Source organism: Coenobita brevimanus, chromosome 76 (genome assembly GCF_032717465.1).
Source record: "Coenobita brevimanus isolate Jiangsu-jjx chromosome 76, ASM3271746v2, whole genome shotgun sequence".
Taxonomy (NCBI): domain Eukaryota; kingdom Metazoa; phylum Arthropoda; class Malacostraca; order Decapoda; family Coenobitidae; genus Coenobita; species Coenobita brevimanus.
This window is the reverse complement of record NC_137029.1, coordinates 25,143,912-25,165,961: the sequence shown is the minus strand read 5'-3', so window position 1 is coordinate 25,165,961 and position 22,050 is coordinate 25,143,912. Positions and strand designations below refer to the sequence as shown.

General features: G+C 43.1%; 1 protein-coding gene across 2 annotated transcripts in view; it reads right to left on the bottom strand.

Moving 5' to 3' along the window:
* Positions 1-22,050, bottom strand: part of sif (guanine nucleotide exchange factor still life) — a 945,217-nt gene that overhangs the window by 56,561 nt on the left and 866,606 nt on the right. For both annotated transcript variants that reach the window (XM_080278922.1, XM_080278921.1), the window contains exon 28: positions 3,564-3,743. In XM_080278922.1, the coding sequence (XP_080135048.1) occupies positions 3,564-3,743 (180 nt within the window). The remainder of the gene's footprint in view (positions 1-3,563; positions 3,744-22,050) is intronic.

The following is a 22,050-nucleotide window of genomic DNA, read 5'->3' as shown; positions in this document are numbered from 1 at the left end:
TCAGGCATACCTGAACAAAATATATTCATGGACTGGAAAAAAAACAGATAGAGCAATCCTCACCATCTCAACAATCACACTTCTTGCCAGCCACAACAAAGAACACCAAATGCAGTAACACCATACGTAACACTTAAACGACACTAAATCTGCAAACATTTTACAAAAATACATTGATTAAGTTGGTAGGGCAGCAGATGTTGGAGTGGCCCTAATAAGCGAGGGCAGTGTTTGGAAACTCCCTGTACTGCTGTTTGCAGATGATGTTGTGTTGTTAAGTGAAGATGGAGAAGAGCTGAAAGGCTTGGTGAATGAGTTTGGGAGAGTGGGTAAGAAACAATCTAAAGGTGAATATAAGGGAGAGTATAGTTATGGCCTTCGAGAGAAATGAAGTCACTGAATGTATAGAGAGGCTGGATGAGGAGGAAATGAAAAATGTGAGTGCACTTAAGTATTTGGGCAGTGTGATGAGTAAGGACGGAAGCTTAGAGGGCAAAGTGCCTGAAAGGGTACAACAAGGAAGAAAGGCTACTTGTTCTTTGAAAGCAGTGATAAGAAACGGCAGTGAGCATGCAAGTGAAAAAGTTGCTGCATGACAGTATTGTGATACCAACTCTAACATTTTTTTTTTTTTTTTTTAAATGCAAGGAAGAAGGAACCAAAGGCCATGAGCCCGCAGTAACAGTTCCCTCCAAGAGAAAAACAAAATACAATAGAGAGCCAAATTCAAGATCCGATCATTTTGAGATGCCTGGACACACTGCGTTTGAAAGACTGGAGATCATAGGCAGCAGGATGTGAAGATTAGACCCTGTTGGAGGGACACAAACCAGAAGTGAGAGCAAAGCAAATGAGTTATTTGAGAGGAGCTTATGGAGTCACATGGAGAGACAGACTGACAAATGAGGATGTGAAGAAGTGTTGCGGTGTGGATGTGGATGTGATAGAAAGCGTTGGAGAAATAAGTGGAGGTGGTTTGGCCATGTGGAGAGGATGGTGAGCGAGAGACTGACAAGGAGAGCGTATGTGAGTGAGTTGGAGGGGGGTAGTGGGAGGGGGAAGCCAAGGATGAGATGGAAGGATGGAGTGGAGAGATATATGAGAGAGGGGGGTGTGAACTTGCTATGGAAGAGATGTAGCAAAAATTTTCAAAGGTACTTAGAATATGACCCAATATCTAAAGTGAGGTGAATCTATGGTACACCCCAGTGGGGCTGAGTAGCTATCTCCATGCTGTGTGACCATTAAATCAGAGAAAATGATTTCGTTTGAACAGCAAAAAACAACCTTTTTACTAATCCTATATCAGCTATGATCAGCTAGTCAGGTCAGGTGCGGGTAAGGGGATGGGTCTGTTATGATGTGGCAGGGGTAAACCAGTTCTGCTGTCGGGCCCTGCTGCGGATGTCACTGATTGCATTGCCCAGTTGACCCTTGTGCGGTGTGGTGCGGTGAGGATCTGTCCGTTCTCCCCTTTGGGGCTAAGATGCGAATGAATGTGTTTGAATGGATGAGTAAATGGAGAGTGAGTCATCCTGTCTCGGCTACCTCCCTTTCCTTGGGGGAAGCAGCCTAGGTATATAGATAGAGATAGATAGACCTACAGACATGATTAAACCCATAGCCAGTCCTCATCAAAAGCGAGGGATGCATTCCGAACTACCAAAATATATTACGGGAAATTGGAAAATCAGCTGTTTTGGCTTCAAATGACTTTTAATATGTAACTGCAATTCATTGTGGACTTAGAAGCAAAAAAGACTGAAAAAAGGGCAACTTCAAATGAGGACTTTCCTATACCTGACCCCATGCTGTGAATAAGTCAACTAAAAATGCAAACTAAAATGTGAACTCCTACAGTGAAGGAGGACTGTGTGCATTACAACTAAGGGCCAAATTCTAGGTGGCATAAGAGGCTTCATGGCACATCTTCTTTGCATATTACACCTTTCTATCCACTTGTATGGTAACTCAGGCAAATCACACTGATACTAGAAACACATTCATCTATCTGTCTACTGTCAGATGCCTTCATCCCACAAACAAACAGTGTCCATGTTGCTCTGTCCTCTGTCATTTGACTGTCCTCCCTCCAACTCACATCCTTCTCTCTCATACATCTCTCCACTCCAACCCTCTATCTCATCCTTGGTCTTCCCCCTCCTCTTCTCCCTCACTCACATACACTCTTCTAGTCAGTCTCCCACTCACCATCATTTCCCTATGGCCAAACCATCTGAAAGTATTGTATTTCTCTTAACAATTACAAACACATCAACACATAAACACCAAGGAAATACAAATGAATAACATAAATGAGAATACTTGGGTGTAATATGCATAATGTATCGGTGATAAAAAGGTTTCATGAAGTTTCCTATACCATTCAGAACATGGTCCTAAAACCAAGGCCCATATTCTCTATGATTAACAAAGGTCTCTTATGACACATTAACAATCTCTTATGTGTTCTTTATGCAATTTACACAGATATTACAAAGCCATTAATACCTTACAAGTGAATGGCAATGTCTAGTATGCAAAATAAATCAATAAGGATGAAGTGTTATCCTCCAAAATATATGATAATATAGCCCCAGTATAGATATGTTAGTTACCAAGCTGATCCTTGTGTACCTCCAACATACTGTACATACATGTAAATGGTGGGCTGAAGTATGCAAACTAAACTAAACTGCTAAGGGAGAGATGCTAGAAAGCCTCCTGCGGAGACAAGAATACGGCCCTAAGAGACAGATGTTACTGAGGAGCCACAAATACCACAGAAGTGATGATGAAATGGAAAATGTGAGTCCATTTACGTACCTGGGTAGTGTTAGGAGTAAGGATGGAAGTCTGGAAGGTGAAGTGCTTGAAAGGGTACAACAAAGAAGAAAGGTTGCTTGTTCTTTGAAAGCAGTGGTAAGAAAGAGGGAAGTGAGCATGGAAGTAAAAAAGTCATTGCATGACAGTACTGTAATATCAACTTTAACATATGGAAGTGAAGCTTGGATCTTGTTGGAAGAACACAAGTCAAGAGTGAGAGCAATGGGAATAAGCTATCTGATGGGAACTTGTGGAGTTACATGGGGAGACAGACTGACAAATGAGGAGGAGAAGGAGCATTGTGGTGTGGATGTGGATGTGACAGAAAGTGTTAGGAGAATTACATGGAGGTGGTTTGGCCATGTGGAGAGGTTGGAGACCGAGAGACTAATGAGGAGGGTGTATGTGAGTGAGGTGGAATGGAGGAGAGAGAGGGAGAGGCCAAGAATGAGATGGAGGGATGGAGGGATGGAGAGAGGGGTGTGTGAGCTGGGAGCAGGGTAGTGAAATAGCAGGGGACCGGGTGACATGGAGGCGAGCTGTTTGTTGCCAACCCTTATGGGATTAAGACATCTGGCAATAGATAGATAGTATGCAAAATATGTCACTATGAAGGTGACAGAGAAGTGATTGGTGTGGTGTACAGTAGAATGTAAATTAAATTGTCAAGAAACAGATGTAATTAAATGTCCAACACCATTTAATTAAATAAAACCCAAATCCAAAAGGGATGTTACCGAGAAGATGCTTGTGTTCCTCAGAGCCTGGGGTGGTGAGAGCCTTGAGTTGCTGAAGAAGGAGAGGGTACTTTAGGATGCGCTGGATGGGCTTGATCAGGTAGGACTCCAGCGTGGCAGAGTGTTGCTGGCGGGGGTTACGTGAGGCTAGGAACTCTTGCAGTGCCTGGTTACCTTCACCTGAGGAACAAGGAAAATGGAAGCACATTAGTTACAGGTCTAGTCTATGCCCTGAAGTTGAATAAAAGAGAGGAAATACAATATGCAGAGAGGATTGGGAAGAGAAGGTACAGTCCCGTATTCTAAAGCCTAATGGCAGGCTTCATGAAATTTGTTTTGCTGAGCTTTTGACAACATTTTACCATAAATAATAATAATGATAACAATAATAATTATACTATATATGTATGTATATATATTATAAATAAATATATATATATATATATATATATATATATATATATATATATATATATATATATATCCATCCATCCATCATACAGTCCTACATTGCCCCAGGAGAAGCGTAGGAGTCCGGGGCTAGGCAGTTGGTCCTGACATTTAAGATGAGAGTGACCAGCCCCACTCATCCCTGAGTGGCATTACATGAGCAATCAACCCCAACCACCCACTGGATATAAAGCTTCACCGGCTCAATCCGATTGGAGCGCAATAATTACCCATTAAACCACCAGGCGCCAAAATTTGGTTATATGGTTACCACCCAGCATAGTAAATGGTTTCCTGGTGTACAAGAAACCATTTGGCTTGTCACTCAGTGTAGAGTCACCCACAGGCAGAAGGAAGAGGAAGGAATGAAGGAAAGAAAGGCAGAAGAGGAAGTGTAGAGTTACCCGTAAGCAGAAGGACAAGGAAAGAATGAAGGTAAGGAAGAGAGAAGAGGATGGAAGGAAAGAATGATGGAGGAGAGGAAAGGGCAGACACCCGACAGCAGCGCTACATCGAGTGAGTGGATGGTGAGCGCCCCCACCTAGACAAATAGATAGACAGTCAGATTTATATACAAACGGTACTCAGGGATGAGTGAAGCTGGTCACTCTCATCTTAAATGTCAGGACCAACTTGCCTAGCCCCGGGCTCCTACGCTCCTCATGGGGCAACACAGGATTAGATGATGTATGTATGCATGTATTTTATATATATATATATATATATATATATATATATATATATATATTTGGTAGCTATATGAATGAAGAAAAAATATGATCAATCTTAAACACAACTTTACAACTCAATGGTACCCGTATACCAGGCATGGGGCTGTCCGGTTACACAAACGTCCCTCTATCATCTCCCTACCCCATGAAAAAAGATGGTGAACTACGGAAGAATGGCAACTTCCACCTGCATTAGTCCACAGGGTTCATGTTCAAATGAGCCCATGGTTGTAAATACCACTACTACTACTAACTATTACAACTTCTACTATTACCACTTGTACCACCACCACCTCCAGGTGACTTCATTCAAATTACTGGATGCCTCCTGTAACCATGGGAGAAATGAAGGCTATAACTGATCTGATTTGAAAAACAGCCGCTCAAGTTTAATAACGTTGTCTTGAGGCAAAATAAAAATAAAAAGTCCCCGAGCTGAAGGAGTTCATTATATAAAACACGTGACTAAAACTAATAAATTAAAATGGGTCTATAATTTGAATGTCGCAGCATTCTCTCTCTCTCTCTCTCTCTCTCTCTCTCACACACACACACACACACACACACACACACACACACACGAGAGAGAGAGAGAGAGAGTCAATCCTGTATTATCCCCTTCAAGGCATAGGGGGCCCGAGACAAGTTATCGTAGACCAATCTTAAACCTTATGGTAAGAAGAGGAGGAGGACAGAAAAAGAAAGAAAAAGAAAAACGTAACCGAAGTCATGGGATTAAACCAGTTGGCATAAGAGGCTTCCCAGCACCTCTTTCTAAGCGATTTGTTTTATATTACACCTTAACATTTTCTTGCATAGTATTTACATAGTTTTAAACTGAACTGTGCCTCAATAACAGCATGCAAGAGAATACTGGGGAAAATGTGTGGAATACACTGCTAAGGAAGAGGTATTACGGAACCACCAGAACCACTGACAATACGACCCAAAATTCGATCTGACCCAGGAGGTATAATGCACAGAATAAATCCCCTGGGAAGATGTTATAAGAAATCTCCAAGAGTACTCAGAATACATCGCTAAATACAACTCCCTGACCCCCGAGGTAAAATGTGTAAAGTAAATCGCAGAGGAAGAATCATTACGAAATCTCCAGAAGCACTCAGAATACGACGCAAAAAATGTCCCCCTAACCCCTGAGGTATAAAGCATAAAGAGCTAAGGAAGAGGAATTACAAGTTTTTCAAAACCACTCCGACTACGACACAAATATGCCCCACCCCCGACCCCCGAGATAAAATGTGTTGAATAAATCGCCATGGAAGAGGTATTACGAAATTTTCAAAACCACTTGGAATACGACGCAATAATACCTTCCCTGACCCTTGAGGCACGTGGCTGGCGGAAAGTGAAGGAAGGATCACTGTTCTCCCAGGTATTTGCCCCCTTCACTTCCGCTGCTACTCGTCCGCGTACTTCCATCCGGCCTGACATCCGGATTCCCTGTCACCGTAACCTCTAAAACCCTGTCAGATTACTCCAAATTGCACCTCCTCCTCCTCCTGCTCGTCAGCCAGCACGCAATGTTGGGTTTACGATGCATGATTCGACTGTGATCTGTTATGTTCTCGTCAGATTAGATTATCTAGCACGACTTTCTTCTTCTTCTTACACATTATTTTCAAGTGACACACAAATGTTCAAGAGTGTTATTATGTACCCCAACTCATATAAAAAAACATGAATAACATTTAAGTAAATAGTAACACTGACACTGAAACTTGAAATATATCACCAATGTCCACTACAAGACCGAACTTTCTTCCCGGAGGAAGGGTGGGTCAGAATTAACACTTTCCCATACTGGCAATGTACGACTAAGGAAGGACGTCCGTAGCAAGTGATAAATCGTCCATGAACACGTGCTAACAACCATAATTAACCATTCCCCCTGTTAGCAAAGTACGAATGAGGAAGGGGTATCTGTAAAGTGATGCATCACCCACGTATAAGCGATAAATAGCCTCCTAGGCCGACGAGATTATGTGCATCTCTGTCAAAAACGCCTGAACTTTTCAACCTTTCATATTACTCCAGAATGCGCCTCCTCCTCCTCTTCCTCCACGCAATGCTGGCTTCGCGATACATGATTCCACTTCGGGCTGATATTCTGGTGTTCGGTTACGCCATTGCACCTCTAGTGGCGGCTTGCGAAACTAAGTGATTTTGATGGAGGCGATTATTTCTTGCGTTCGTTCTTGAGGATATATATATTTTTTATTCATTTTTGCACCTGTGTTGTTGACCAGATCTATCTGTGGATGATGAGTGACGTAATCCAGTGTCTTGATATAGCTTTTATATTTTTGTTGTGGATTGTGCGATTCTGTTGCCAGTGGATTTCTTTGTGTTTATGTTTACCTGCTAGCCGTTCCGTGTTGAAAACGAGATATACCTGTCACCGTCACTACTATATATATATATATATATATATATATATATATATATATAATTTATGGTTGTAGCAAGTCAAGTAAAATGAAAACATCGTGCTGAAAACATTAATGGAGGTTATTTTTTAATCCCATCAGATAGATCCACTTTCAGCGCAATAAATCGTCCGGAAACTAGACAGACCCTGGAGCACAGGACCCTAATATGGGGGCTTCGCTGAAGCCTACGGGAGTGGAGCAGAGCATCTTGTGTCCAAAAATCCTTGACGAGTGACTGAGGGGCAGGGACGTTCCTAGAGGTGCTCCCACATCTAAAAATGGCGCCATCGTAGTGGTGGAGGGATTAAGGTGATACAGTACCGTGTCTCGTTATTATATTATTATTATTATTTTTGTGGCTTCAGCTAAATAAATGGTCTCCAAGGCGGCATTACTCTTCCCTTTCGTCGTGGATTAATGAGTTGGCTTGACTGTTTTGGATTCAATAAGCTGATCAAAATCCTGTACCTCACTATCTTACTTTTCCCTGGTTGGTGAAACTTAAGGCTTTTTGATGGGAATGACTCTTTTGTTTTATTTTTCATCTGGGTTATTTATCGCCTCGGTTTAACTAACACATCACAGCACAAGTAAAAGATACAAGATTTAAGTCAGCATTACATAATAGTCCATCGTTAATTTAATAACAGCCACGTCCTTGAACATATAATTAAGGGCTATTAGGGTCTAATTAAAGAGGGGAAGAAGTAATGACCTTAAGAGAGGACGTCAGCACTGAAAGTATAATACAATATAAAACATGAATGGACCTTACTCTCTTGTATATCTACTGCATCCTTAAATCCTATGAGGTTGTGTTTTTCTTCCTACCTCTATGCAATCTTAATCGGGTTTCATTTGTTTAAATTTTTTATTAATGGGGTTAGATGAAGCTTCTATCAACCCTTTCACCGCTCGAGGTACTGCCTTCAATACAAGAAAAAACGTCTGGCCGAATCATAATGAATTATACGTCATCATACTGAAAGGACCTTTAAGCTCTTAGTGAAGAAGTTTGAAATTTGGACTAGATGGTGAAAAAAAAAAAAAAAGTCACTGTTACAGGGTTCATGAAGATGATGATGATGATGATGATAACGATGACGGTGATGATGATGATAATAGTTTCCACCAACTAATGGGGTGGATACAACAACGACAGTAACAGGGGCAAAGTGACCCGAGGTCACAACACCCCGCCCGCGCCTCAAATTTGCAGCCCCCCACTCCCACCCTTACCACTGGTGGATTCCCTCTCCCACCCTTACCCCTCGTGGATTTCACCAATTTGAACCACTTCCTCAGCTCCACATACCCAACACCTGTGCAAAGTTTGAAGATGATCCGTTCACTGGTTCAAGAGTTAATCGATGAACAAAAAATGTGTGACTTTGACCTTTCAAAGTCACCCAGGGTCAAATGTAATGGTGCGAATAGAATCCTCATATACGACTCCCTATTAGTGATTAAGAATAACCATGTGTCTGTATCTCACCGTTTGCCTTCTAAGGCACTTTGAAAAATTTGCTTCAAGTTTGTCCGCCCTCCCCCCTCCTACCCTTACGCCGGGTGGATATTCACCAAAATCGAACCACTTCCTCAGTTCCACACACCCAACACCTGTGCAAAGTTTGAGGCGTTTACTGGGTCAAGAGTTAATCGATGCACAGACTCACACATAAATAAAAGCCGACGATCACATACACCCCTTCCACAATGAACTGCGGGCAGGGTGAATAATAATAATAATAATAATAACAATAATAATAATAGTAATAATATTAATAATATAATCGTACGCGCCGTTATTACTCAGTTCTTTATATTTCCTCGCTCCCTCTCTCGTCTCCCCTTCATCTCCCTCCCTCTGTACTTTTTCTCTTCTCTCTCTTCCTTTCCCCTCTCCTCTCTTCCCCCTTTTTTTAACCCCCCCCCCTCTCTCTCTCTCCTGCTTATTCCAGTTACCATTCCTCTCCCTCCTCTTTTTACTTTCTTCCCCTTCACTCTCTCCCTCTCAATATCTTCTTTACCTTTCCTCCCCTTCCTCCTCCTCCCCCTCCATCCATAACATTCTTCTTTTTCTTCTTCCTCCTATTACTGCTTCTTCCCCTCCCATTCTTTTTATTCTCCCCTTCCCCTTCTCTCTCCCTCCTCCTTCCCTCTTCCTTCCCTTCTCCTCCCCACTTCTCCTCACACTCCCCTCTCACTCCCCCATCCCCTACATCAGTCACCAACTCTGTTTCTTCACCAAAACACACACACACGCACATAAATCTGAGCGCACACAAAGCATGGACGCACGCACGCACGCACGCACGCACACACACACACACACACACACACACACACACACACACACACACGGGAGAAACGGATATAAAAAATAGGATACATGCAAAAAACATAAATGGCGTAAGAGACAGATATAGAGGAGAGGATATATGAAAAGAAAACATGGATAGAAAGAAAAAGGGAGAAATAGGAAAAAAAAAAAGTAATACACGAAAAACTACGATAAAGGCAAGCAAAAAAGAAAAAAACAAAAGGAGAAATGGCAATTGCAGCGAGGAAAAGAATGAGGAAAATGAAAAAAAGAAAAAAAATATGAATTAAAAAAACATAACCCCTTAAGAAATGTATATGAAAAAAAGGGAGGAGAAAAAGGGTAAACGTAGGATACGGAAGGAGAGAAAAAGATGCAGAAAAAAAAGGGTAAGTTGGAAAAGGTAGGGAGTAAAGGGAGAGGGAGAGGAAAAAAACAAGACTCAGAGTAGGCAAAGGAAGAAAAGAAAGACAAGAGTAAGAAGAGAAGAAAAGAGGAGGATGAGAAAAGCATTAGTACGAAAAAGATGAGGGAGTCTGGAATTCTGGGAGGTTCCTGAATATATATAAGAAAAAAATATACAAGCAAATTTTCAAAACAGCCTCAAATTCTCGTTTAGTGATCGGAATAATATGAAGAAAAAAAATATGCAAATTCGGAAATCACTCACAAATTTCTCATTCTGTGACTACTGGAGCGTTCAATATATTCTCTCTCTCTCTCTCTCTCTCTCTCTCTCTCTCTCTCCAGACGATTATATTCATTTTAATACGGACTTTTCGAACTGGTGGGGTTAGATATAGCCACCCCTTACGGGATTAAGGAGTATGGTTATAGATATAATAATAATAATAATAATAATAATAATTATAACAACAACAACAACTAGAGGGGCACTCAGTGAGGCGCATCTCTCCGACAAGGGCAACGTATATTCCAAACCACTCTTCATAATGTGTTTGGTTCTCTCATCACTTATCAGGTTTTCGCAAAAAGTATTTTCCGGATCCAGAATTTGTAATACGATCCGGATCGGTCCCGAAAGTTAATCGATTGTTCCGTGGGACATGGGTTATCTACCCACCGAGTTTGGTCCAAATCTCTCCTTTAGTTTTGAGTAATCCTGCTAACAGACAAACAAATGCAAACATCGCTCCCAAAGGTTAATCGATGGTTCCCTGGGACATAGGCTATCTACCCAACAAATCTGAACCAAATCTCTCTTTTAGCTTTTGGATAATCCTGCTAACAGACAAACAAACAGGGGTGAAAGCATACTCTCCGTGTCGGAGAGAACAACAACAATCATCATCGTCATCATTATCATCACGATCAATAGCAAAAGGAGGAGGAATGATAGGCTGGAAGCTGGAGCTGACAATGATAGTACATAAAATAAGGTATTAATAAGTGTTGTGGTTGATAGCGATTGTGGTGGTACTGGTGGTGGTAGTATTAGTAGTAAGGTAGTGGTTGTCCTTGATGGTCACGCCTGGGTGATGGGGATGATCAACACACCCCACCCCACCACCATCACGCACCTTACACACACCCACACACACACACACACACACACACACACACACACACACACACACACACACGAGAATATTCCCATGTCAAGACAAACAATAACCATAATAAACATGTGATATCGGTTTGATACATAAATAGCTCAGCAACTGAATGTCCAAAGAAACGTACCGTACTGCTCTGAATTAAATAAATAAATAAATAAATATAACGTACTGTACTGCTCTTAATTAAAAAAAAAAAAAAAAAAAAAAAAAATATATATATATATATATATATAAGTCTCTTCTATTACTGCAGATCTCAAGAATAATCATCATCTTGACCGTGCACCAGCAAAACCTTTACATACTTCAAGAACTAGGAGACGATGAAAAAGAAACAATAAAAAAAAAAAATACCAAAAGAATGTCGAAGTTTCTTCCATTTATTTCAGAGAAATTATTCTTGTAACTTAGTACAGGTGACCCCAATATCGTAAACATCACAACAAGAACACAACAAGACTTTCAAACACGTGACAAAATACACAGCCTAGAGACTAGTTCAACCACAATAAGTACAAATGAAATGTAGTATAATCGTTCTATCTTCAAGCAACATATACTGGTAATAGTCTTCCCTGCAAGCAAAATTCCTTTGGTGTTTTAATACCGGTGACCTCAAGACTGTAAACAACTCGACAAAAGACAGTATGATAGACAGTAAGACCTTCACGAGTCTCTTCACTCCGATGACGTAATCTTTCTTCCAGCTATTTCCAGCCGATTTTCTTCACCTTGGGACAGACTTTCGAATTACAGTGGTTAGATTCCAGCCTTCCTTAACACCTTCCATAGGAGGTTTTTCATAAGCAGATTAAAATGGTCTGGAGGTATAAAAAAAAAAAAAATAATAAAAGCAGGTACTCTCATCCGAAAGATTATGGGATAAAATACGTCAACCGTACACACAAGTAATAAGCAAAGAAAACACAGAATATAATCATTTCCACTGCGTAACTGACAAGGAAAGCACCTAGAATGTTGTGAGGTTCCAAGATGACGTCACTCAGTTTATTTTTACTATCAGACAATATTATTAGAATTAAGAAAGGCCTCTCGTACTAAAGGGGTTTCTTTAATTATAAACCTAACCCCTCCAGTTCGTAAAGTCTTTCCTAAGCCGAATAAAATCGTCAGGGATAGAAAGAATAAATAAAAAAGAGGCGTCCCGGAGAGTAACTTGGTACAGGTGACCCGAAGACTAGTAAAAAAGTGGACAATAGAAGACAGCAAGACCTTCAACCCCCCTACGGGACTGGCCTTCCATATTTACAAATCTTCTTGGGTTTAGCTCTATGTATCCGAGTGACCACCTTTTCAGTTCATTTTTGCTGTTACCAGGCGATCTGATTTAGCTTAGGGCAGTTTTTCATTTTAGAAAGGCCTCTCATAATAGTTGTTTTTTTTAGTTAACAGTATATCTAACTCCTCAAGTCTGAGTTCGTGTGTTTTAAGCAGAATTACACTGCTAGACGGCAAAAATAAAATAAAACAAACACGTTCCCGGCCGCACTGAACTGAACTGTGTATGCGACTGTTTGCTTATGCTCTGATTTTCACACATAAATTACTAAGCACTCCATAACCACCGGGGAAATTCAAGATTTAATAAAATTAGACTCTACATTAAAGTAGTAGTAGCAGCAGAGTAATCCCGGTCTGTCCGGCCAAGCAAACTTATCAACCGCAGGCAAGCACTCGCCGCTGCAGGCCCTATCGGTGCAAAGAACCCATGTTACCTTGCATCAGACGGTGCCTCGCCACAGCGAGGCGTGGGGAAGAGTGTGAGGATTTGGGCCCTGGATGACGCCGCGTTATCTCTCCACCCAGTTAACATATACAGCTTCACATCAACCCGTTTTTGCTTATATGGTTACCACCCAGCGTTGTAAATGATTTCCTGAGTTAGAGGAAACTATTAGGCTCGTCACTCGGTGTACAGTCACTTTTGGAAACAGGCAGCATTATACAGTACCAAGGGAATCAGTGATGGTCGCCACCACCCACCACCATCAGTATTACAGTGAAATGAAATGACGACATTAATGGCATACTTGTGAAGACGTGTTTATCGTGTGTGTGTGTGTGTGTGTGTGTGTGTGTGTGTGTGTGTGAGAGAGAGAGAGAGAGAGAGAGAGAGAGAGAGAGATAATAAGGAGGAAGGTGGAGGGGTTGAGGTAAATGTCCGCTACTGTGATTCTTCCCTCCCTCATTCCTCTCCACCCCTTCCTCTCCCTCTCTCCCCCTCCTCTTCCTTCCCGTCTCTTCTTCCCACAATTTTCCTCCTCGTTTCTTCTCTCCATTACTCTACTTTGCAACTCTCTCCCTCTCCCTCTCTCTCTCTCTCTTTCCCCACAGTTCATCCACCACCTCCCCTTCCAAACGCACCCCTAACCCTCCTCTTCCCCCATCTTCTCCCTCCTCCACTTCCCAACACCCTTACCCCTCTCTCTCTCCCCTGTCTCTCCCTCCTCCACCTCCCTACACCCTTCCACCTCCCCTTTCTCTCCTCCCTCCACCCATTCCCTCCCTCCTCCACCCTCCAGCATCCTCCCTCCCACTCTCCACCCGTCTCTCAATGTCATACACCTTCGTTTTTTATTCCCTCTCTGTTTTCATGTGTCAATTATTCGACTCACTACCCTCAATGCCTCCAATTTTTCCTCCAATGCCTCCATCTTTCCTCCAACACCTCCAACTTTCCTCCAACACCTCCACCTCTCCTCCAAACACCTGCACCTTTCCTCCAACGCCTCCATTCAAAATTTTATCATTGTTTTCCTCCCTTCCCTCAATTTCCTCTAGCCCTTCTGTTTTCAATAAACTCTCTCTCTCTCTCTCTCTTGCACACACACACACACACACACACACACACACACACACACACACACACACACACACACACAGCATAAAACCGAGCAAAACAAACGACGAAAAATCCACACGAAAAACTGTGCTAACGAAATTAATCCTGCTCGCTAAACTGAAATAAAACATAGGATAAACACACACACACACACACACACACACACACACACACACACACACACACACGAAATAACCAAAGAATAAAAAACACAATGCCAAATAATTCACCCACATTCGTTCCAACTATCTCACTTTTTTTTTTCCGACTCACTTTTCCTTCCAACTATCTCACTTTTTTCTTTCAACTATCTCACTTTTCCAATTATCTCACTCTTTATTCCAACTCTCACATTTTCTTCTGTCTCCCTCTTTTTCCCTCGATTTTCTCCATTAACCCATTCAGTACGAGAAGCAAGATTTTGAGGGTGGGATGGTAAATGTATTGCCACTCTCAGGCTCCTATGGCCCACTCCAAGATTAACTAAATCGTCTGACGTTACCTCCAACTCCTCCAAATTTTCCTCCAACTCCTCCACATTTTCCTCCAACTCCTCCACATTTTCCTCCAACTCCTCCACATTTTCCTCCAACTCCTCCACATTTTCCACCAACTCCTCCACATTTTCTACTAACTCCTCCAAATTTTCCTCCAACTCCTCCAAATTTTCCTCCAACTCCTCCAAATTTTCCTCTAACTCCCTCCAAATTTTCCTCCAACTCCTTCAAATTTTCCTCCAACTCCTTCAAATTTTCCTCCAACTCCTTCAAATTTTCCTCCAACTCCTTCAAATTTTCCTCCAACTCCTCCAAATTTTCTTTCAACTACTCCAGATTTTCTTCGAACTCCTGCAAATCTTCCTCCAACTCTCTTTTATAGCTACGTGTAAGTTCATTCCCCTTTTGTCTACAAGACACCTTTTAACCCGCCCCGTCCCGACGACGTATGGGTACGTCACCACGATTTGCATTTGCCAGTCCCGGCGACGTACCAGTACGTCGTGCAATTGCAATGTGCATAATTTCGACAATTTTCAAATTTCGCGCTTGATTTGCGGTACGTACCCTCGCCTGACCTTCCCCTACCTGCCACCAGGCAGGGACACTCGGCAACCCCGCGCGACCCGCGCTAACCCGCCGCTCGTCCACTCACCTGGTAGCCACGGTCCTGCTCAGACATGGCTAAGAGAGGTCTCTCAGAGAGCGAAATTCAAGTCGCCCTGGACACCTTTACCGGCGACAGTGATTCCCCACTGGATGACGAGGAGATGGACAAAGATTATGTGCAGCCAGACGAGGAAGAAACCACCAGCAGTGACGAGGAAGTTCCGTCACCAAGGAAACGGCAGTACGTGACTTACCGTGCTGCTAGAGAGGGGCAGGAGGCAAAGAAGGCACGTGGTATGTCATATCCCTATCCCCAGCGTGCCTTGGAAGCCGAATTCGAGGTCGAGGACGAGGACGAGGACGGAGACGTGGGACGTGCTGCCACGTGGTATGGGCGGGAGGTGATTACACATCGTGGCCCAGAGCGCACACCACGTCGTCTAAGCAGGTATGGGCCAAGCATTCTGTTTGGGGCGGTAGGAAGTGAAGTGGAGGGAGTGGGGAGTGAAATGGACATTCCTGGGATTAGGGAAAGTGAGAGTGAGGTGGGTGAGTCATTGCTCTCCCTACGCAGTGTGAGGCGGCAGAGTGGATCACGTGGGCCAGTGCGGGTGCGTTCCTTATCACGTGGGGTTGTGAGGGAGGGGGAAGGTGGGGAGGAACCACTCCAAAGCACGTCTTATGCTCCCCAATATCCCCTAACACGTGGTCGAGCAAGGTTGCGTGAGAGAGCACGTGGTGTGGTAATGGAGGGGGAAGGTGGGGAGGAACCACTCCCCAGCACGTCTTCTGCTCCCCAATATCAAACTATTTCATCCCCACAGCCCCCTAATGTTCCTCAAGGCCGTAAGGGTAAGGGAAAGGGAAAGGGTAAAGGCAGAGGGAAGAGGAGTGACAGTGGGGAAGCCCTCCGTACTCCTTCTCCCCAACCTCCCCAACCAGGATCTCCTCCCCACCCAGACGAAGGCGGTGATGGGGACGAGGGATTTGTGTCGTGGGATTGGGAGGATGGGAGTGATTTTTCTCCCCTCATTCACCCCTTCACTGAGCAGGGGCGATCTGGCTGCATTGCACCAGGTATTCACTGTAATTCAAGCAGGTTGGATTTTTTCCACCTGTTTTTCAGTGAGGCCTTCGTTGATCAGATCGTGCTTCAAACAAACCTGTTTGCAAGCGGCCAGCGGCTAGAAAGTGAAAGATTGGGAACAAGGAGTAGGCATTCAATGATTTATGATTACCCTGTCTCCATTCCAGAAATGTTCTTATTTTTTGCCCTTGTCCTTTTGATGGGTATAATAAGAAAAAATAGAATTCCTGCTTACTGGACTAGGGACCCTGTTATGTTTACCCCCATATTTGGTCAAGTGATGAGCCGTAATCGGTTTCAACAAATTCTAAGTCGCCTCCATTTTTATGATGCTAATGACCCTGCAAATACAAACAACACGGACAAAATGAGGCGAATTAGGCTGGTCTTTGATCACCTCAGGCAAACCTTTCGATCCTCATTCTATCCCTATAGAGATCTCGTCATAGACGAGAGTCTCGTGTTGTGGAGAAGGCAATATTTCATTCAGACAGTATATACCCAGCAAAAGGCACCGTTTTGGGTTCAAGATCTTTGTTATGTGTGACTGTAGGACTGGATACGTGCAAGACATAGTCTTGTACACCAGTGCACAGACAGACATAATAGAAGATCGAAGTATAGGACTTTCTGGAGCAGTGGTAAAGACGATGATACAAGACTACCTTCATCGTGGTCACGTTCTCTACCTCGACAACTGGTACACTAGCCCTCTTCTCGCTCGTTATCTTCACAGACATGAAACGGGAGTATGTGGAACCGTAAAGGTGAACCGGCGTCACATGGTCAAGGTAGGGCGGAAACTTGCAAGGAGTGAGGTTGTCTTCTTCAAAGCAAACAACATCCTTGCAACAATGTGGAACCACAACAGAGAAGTAAGCCTCTTGTCCACGGTTCACCGCCCCTTGATGCACCGTACTGATTCTGTTGATTACCATAGCGAGAGCAGGCGTCGTGTTTGGAAACCTGAATGTGTCATGGACTATAATATAAACATGCGCCTCGTGGACCAGTCAGACTCCATGATATCGACGGTAGAGTGTGCCAGGACCACGATGAAGTGGTATAAGAAACTGTTCTTTCACTTGCTAGATATCACTGCTCTGAATTGCCACCACCTTCACGCCATGACCACAGGAGTTCAGGAAACCTTTGAAGGGTTTGTGAGGGAGCTCACACGAGAAATCTTTGCAAAATATGCGGTTGAAAGGCCCCAACAGCGCCCCCGCACTGCCCCTATTACCCACACTCCCCAGAGAATATCTGCCCGCCATTTCCCCACTCCTATCCCGCCCCAGCCCAACAGACCTAGGCCCCAGCGCAGGTGTCACGTGTGCAGTAATTCCCAGGTGCGACTCACGACACAGAGGAAGGACACCCGCTATGAGTGCGTGCAGTGTGACGTGGGTCTGTGTATTCACCCATGTTTTAGTGAATACCACACGTTGCTGCAATTTTAGCATGGTGTGATTGCGAAAGGACGCAGAAATTATGATGTAAATGCGACAGACAGACGCTCTGTGAAAAAATCAGTCATGTGGATCGCCAAATATTAGTATAAAGTGCCTACGGGTAGAACATAAGTGCAAACATTGGGTGTAAGTATATAAATCTGCCCTAAGTTGAAACTTACATAGAGAGGGTTGTTTGATGCGATATTCTGTCGCTCAGTGCAATAAATACGGCCCCTTATTATATATTTTCTATTATGTGACATTCTTACTGGTATAATATAAGTTCAAATTATTGTATATGATGATGTATTTCCTAAGTCAAATATTCATAGCGTGTCTATAAAGATAAGATTTCCTGACGCCTAGTCGAATGAATAAGGCACGTATTAGTCAAAATAAAAGTCAGCAAGTGATAAAGTGAATAATTAGTATATAAGTGTGTGCGTGAATTAGTATATAAATGTGTGAGTATTATGTATGACGTAACATTCCTTGCGAGGGTATTTTCAGGCGATATTCTCACGCTCACTTGAATAAATAATGGCAGTAAGTATGTACAGTGCATTGGAGGGGTGTAAACGTGTGTAATGTAAGTGGGAAAATATAATTGGAGTGAATAAATAAAGTAGATGATGAAACACGAGTGTTTGACATCGTGGTTGCTACGTGAATAGGCGCTAGCATATCGCTAAATGCCCTCGTAATGAATGAAAATAATTGAAAACCTTCACAGTGGTGGGGGAAAGGTTCTATGCAAATGGGAAAATAATTAGAAAGTGATAAAACAATTTGGTATGTTGAAATACGAGACATAGCGAGTGCGCTTACTAAGCTGATGTGCGCTAAACTTATGCTGCATGTCATCAAAATGAATGAAAACATCTGAAATCACTTACAAACAGTTGTAATTAGTAAATTGTCATTGAAACAGAAGTATACAAGTAGAAAAAATGATCGGTAGACTCATAACAGAAATTTAGCAGATAGCATGATACGACTCGGACCTAACTCGCTATGCTCGCGCGATGGTACAATGCTTATTTTTCCTATATATGTGTCTGAAATCCATTATATTGTTACTGTTATTGTTTATTAGTACAAATTCAATAAATGTAGAGGTGTTGTGTGTTGTTTGTCCCATTACTCCTTACCATAGAAAACGTTTACGCATATCCAGCCCATTACAGAATACGATACCTGCGGGGGGAAACCGCACCTGTATAGACCACTTATAGACTGCAGAGACAACTTTCTTCAAGATTTTCCATAGTTTCTCGACCTAAGCGGAAGTTTCATAAGAAAAAAAATTTTTCCAAAAAGGCTCGGGACTGGGGGATGTCATAGGTGCGGAAAGGCTCGGGACGTGACGGGTTAAACAACGTACCCGTACATAGTGCCGCGTGACGTCATTATACATTTTTCAATTTGTTCGATGCGAATAAAGTAATATAAGCACAGATTAGGATCTGCACAGATAACCCTGAGTTAACGGTCACTACTATTACTTTCGACCTGTGATGGACTGTGGATCACTGAGGGTCCCTGTTAGTCAAGTGACCACCATCGGGATTTTTTTTAATGTACCAGGGGTCACTGCATCACGATGAAACTTGTGTACTTGTCCCACATGGGAGAGTTCCTTGTCTCAGTGGAGTGAACGGAGCTAGGGCCTGATTGACTGCTGCCTACCTAAAAAGCGCCAGGCAAGGCTGCCGCACCACCCCTAAACATCCACTCTGTGCATTGCACATCCACGCTGTGCAGCTCCCCTTTTATCTAAGACACCCGTCATATATATTTCAATCTCACCAATGAAAAGAAAGCAATATAAGCACAGATTAGGATCTGCACAGATAACCCTGAGTTAATGGGCACTACTCTCACTTTCGATCTGTGATGGGCTGTGGAACACTGAGGGTCCCTGTTAGTCAAGTGATCACCATCGGAATTTTTTTTAATGTACCAGGGGTCACTGCTTCAGGAGGAAACTTGTGTACTTGTCCCACATGGGAGAGTTCCTTGTCTCAGTGGACTGAACGGAGCTAGGGCCTGACTGACCGCTGCCTACCTCAAAAGCGCCAATCAAGGCTGCCGCACCACCCCTAAACATCCACACTGTGCAGTGTGTAGTTTAGTTTCCACGTTATGTCCACAGACTTCCCATAAACTCAATGTACCGATTTATAATGTCATGCCGTAACTATTAGTTGATTTGATTACTTTCCCTTTCAGGTTACTCAGTCGGGTAGCTTATAGACAAAGTATTATAGAATGTGACTTTTCCTTTCCAGTTTTTCCTATGAAATTTCCATGTCAGTTTTTCCATGCTGCATGGTGTTTTTTTCTCACTTTTTCCTGAAGGGTTTGGTGGTGGGGGGAGCCTTCTTGCTTTACTATCCTTATCCTTCAGCATGTAGAGTTAGATCTTGTAGTCATAGTTTTCTCTGTAACAAGCAGCCTCGAAAGGACCATAAGGTCTGTTGCTGTTTGCTTTCCTATATAATCCTATGTAACTCCTCCAAATTTTCCTCCAACTCCTTCAAATTTTCCACCAACTCCTCCAAATCTTCCTCCAACTCCTCCAAATTTTCCACCAACTCCTCCAAATTTTCCACCAACTCCTCCAAATTGTCCTCCAACTCGTCCAAATTTTCTTCCAACTCGTCCAAATTTTCCTCCAGCTCCTCCAAATTTTCCTCCAACTCTTGCAAATTTTCCTCCAACCCCTCCAAAGTTTCTTCCAACTCCTCCAAATTTTCCTCCAGCTCCTCCAAATTTTCTTCAAACTCCCCCAAATTTTCCTCCAACTCCCCCAAATTTCCCTCCAGCTCCTCCAAATTTTCCACCAACTCTTCAGGTTTTCCTCCAATACCTCCAACACCAAACCTTTTATCACGGCATCTCTCCAACAACATTGCCTTCCCTCCAACTCTCCCTCCAATACCTCGAGCGCCAATTTTTTCCTCTACCACTCCCTCCAATACCTCTAATTCTTTCCTCCAACTTCTCCCCTCCTCCAACCAAAATGCATGCCGTCAACTAAAAAACTGAGGGGAAGAGACAAGACGTGGTGCTGGTGAGGGGAAGGGAAGAGAGAGAGAGGGAAGGATGGGGCAGAAACAAAATAAAGACAAGAAGGTGAGGAAGTAGAGAATGATGAAGGAAAGTGAAAGTGGAAAGGGAGGAGGAGGTAGGGCATGGGACAAAGGGAACATGTCAATTAGAGTGAGTGGTGTGAGTGAGTGGCGTGGGCGGGGCAGATATTGGTGATGGTAGTATGTAAATGAAGGGACACTGCCGATATTCTGAGTGCTGGGGTGCAGAAGGGAAAGAGGAAGGGGAGGGGAGGGAAAGGAAGAGGAGGGGGGGAGGGAGAGAGGGAAAGATGAGAGAAAATGGAGATAGGAAAGGGGGAGAGAGGACAGGTTGGAACATAAAGCACGTGGCTAATTTTATTATAGGCAAAAAAAAAAAAATAATAATAATAATAATAATAATAAAGCCCGTAAAGTTGCTAAAAAAAAAAGAGAGCCAAATTCAAGACCCATTCATTTCGAGATCTCTAGACACACTGCATCTGAAACACAAGGGGCCGTATGCAGAGGGCAATAATGACAAAGGAAGACAGTTTCAGAGCTGACCTGCTGCATATATGATGGACGGAGAGCTTCGATTAATTCTGGCATATGTGACGAAAAAGGGGAGATTGCCCTGCCAGACGGATGCTACGAGCCGCAGTAGTGGAAAAGGGATACTATCGATATTCTGAATCCGATTACACTGTCGGTACCAGGACTTCTTTGTACAGATAATTCTTGACTATTTTATTATTTTGATGCAGAAAGAACTCTTGTAATTAAAGTCTCTTGTACCTCATTTAGATGGAAGTTTTTGTACCACAGTTTTCTTCTTTTTTCTTCTTTGTTTGCTTGTCTGATTGTTGACTATTTTTTTTAACGCCCACCTGCCTCAGTTTCATATTGTTTTGTACCACTCTGTTGTATATCTGTACTTTCTATCAGCTTTTTGTAAAATTCTTTCCTATGATTCATCTTAGTTTGATTTTGTCATTTAACCATCTCCTCTCCCTCTCATGCCACCTTCATCTCTTCCCTGATGCGTCTGTCCTCCCCTGCCCTCTTCCTTCACGTTCTGTTTCCCTCCCCTCCCCTTCCCTCTCCTCCCCTCTGCCTTCCTTTCATCTCCCTCCTTATATTCCTCTTCCTCCCCTCTTCTCCCACGTTCGTCTCTTCCCTTCATATTCTCCTTTCTCCCTCCGCTCTCCATCCACCTCCAACTCTCTCCTCCTTTCCTTCTCCTTCACCTCTCCTCCACCTCCACCTCTCCACATCTCTCTCCCACCCTCTACCCACTCTCAATTCCACCATCCTTCCACCTCAACGCACTTGTTTGTCCACCCCCACCCCTCCCTTCACCCCC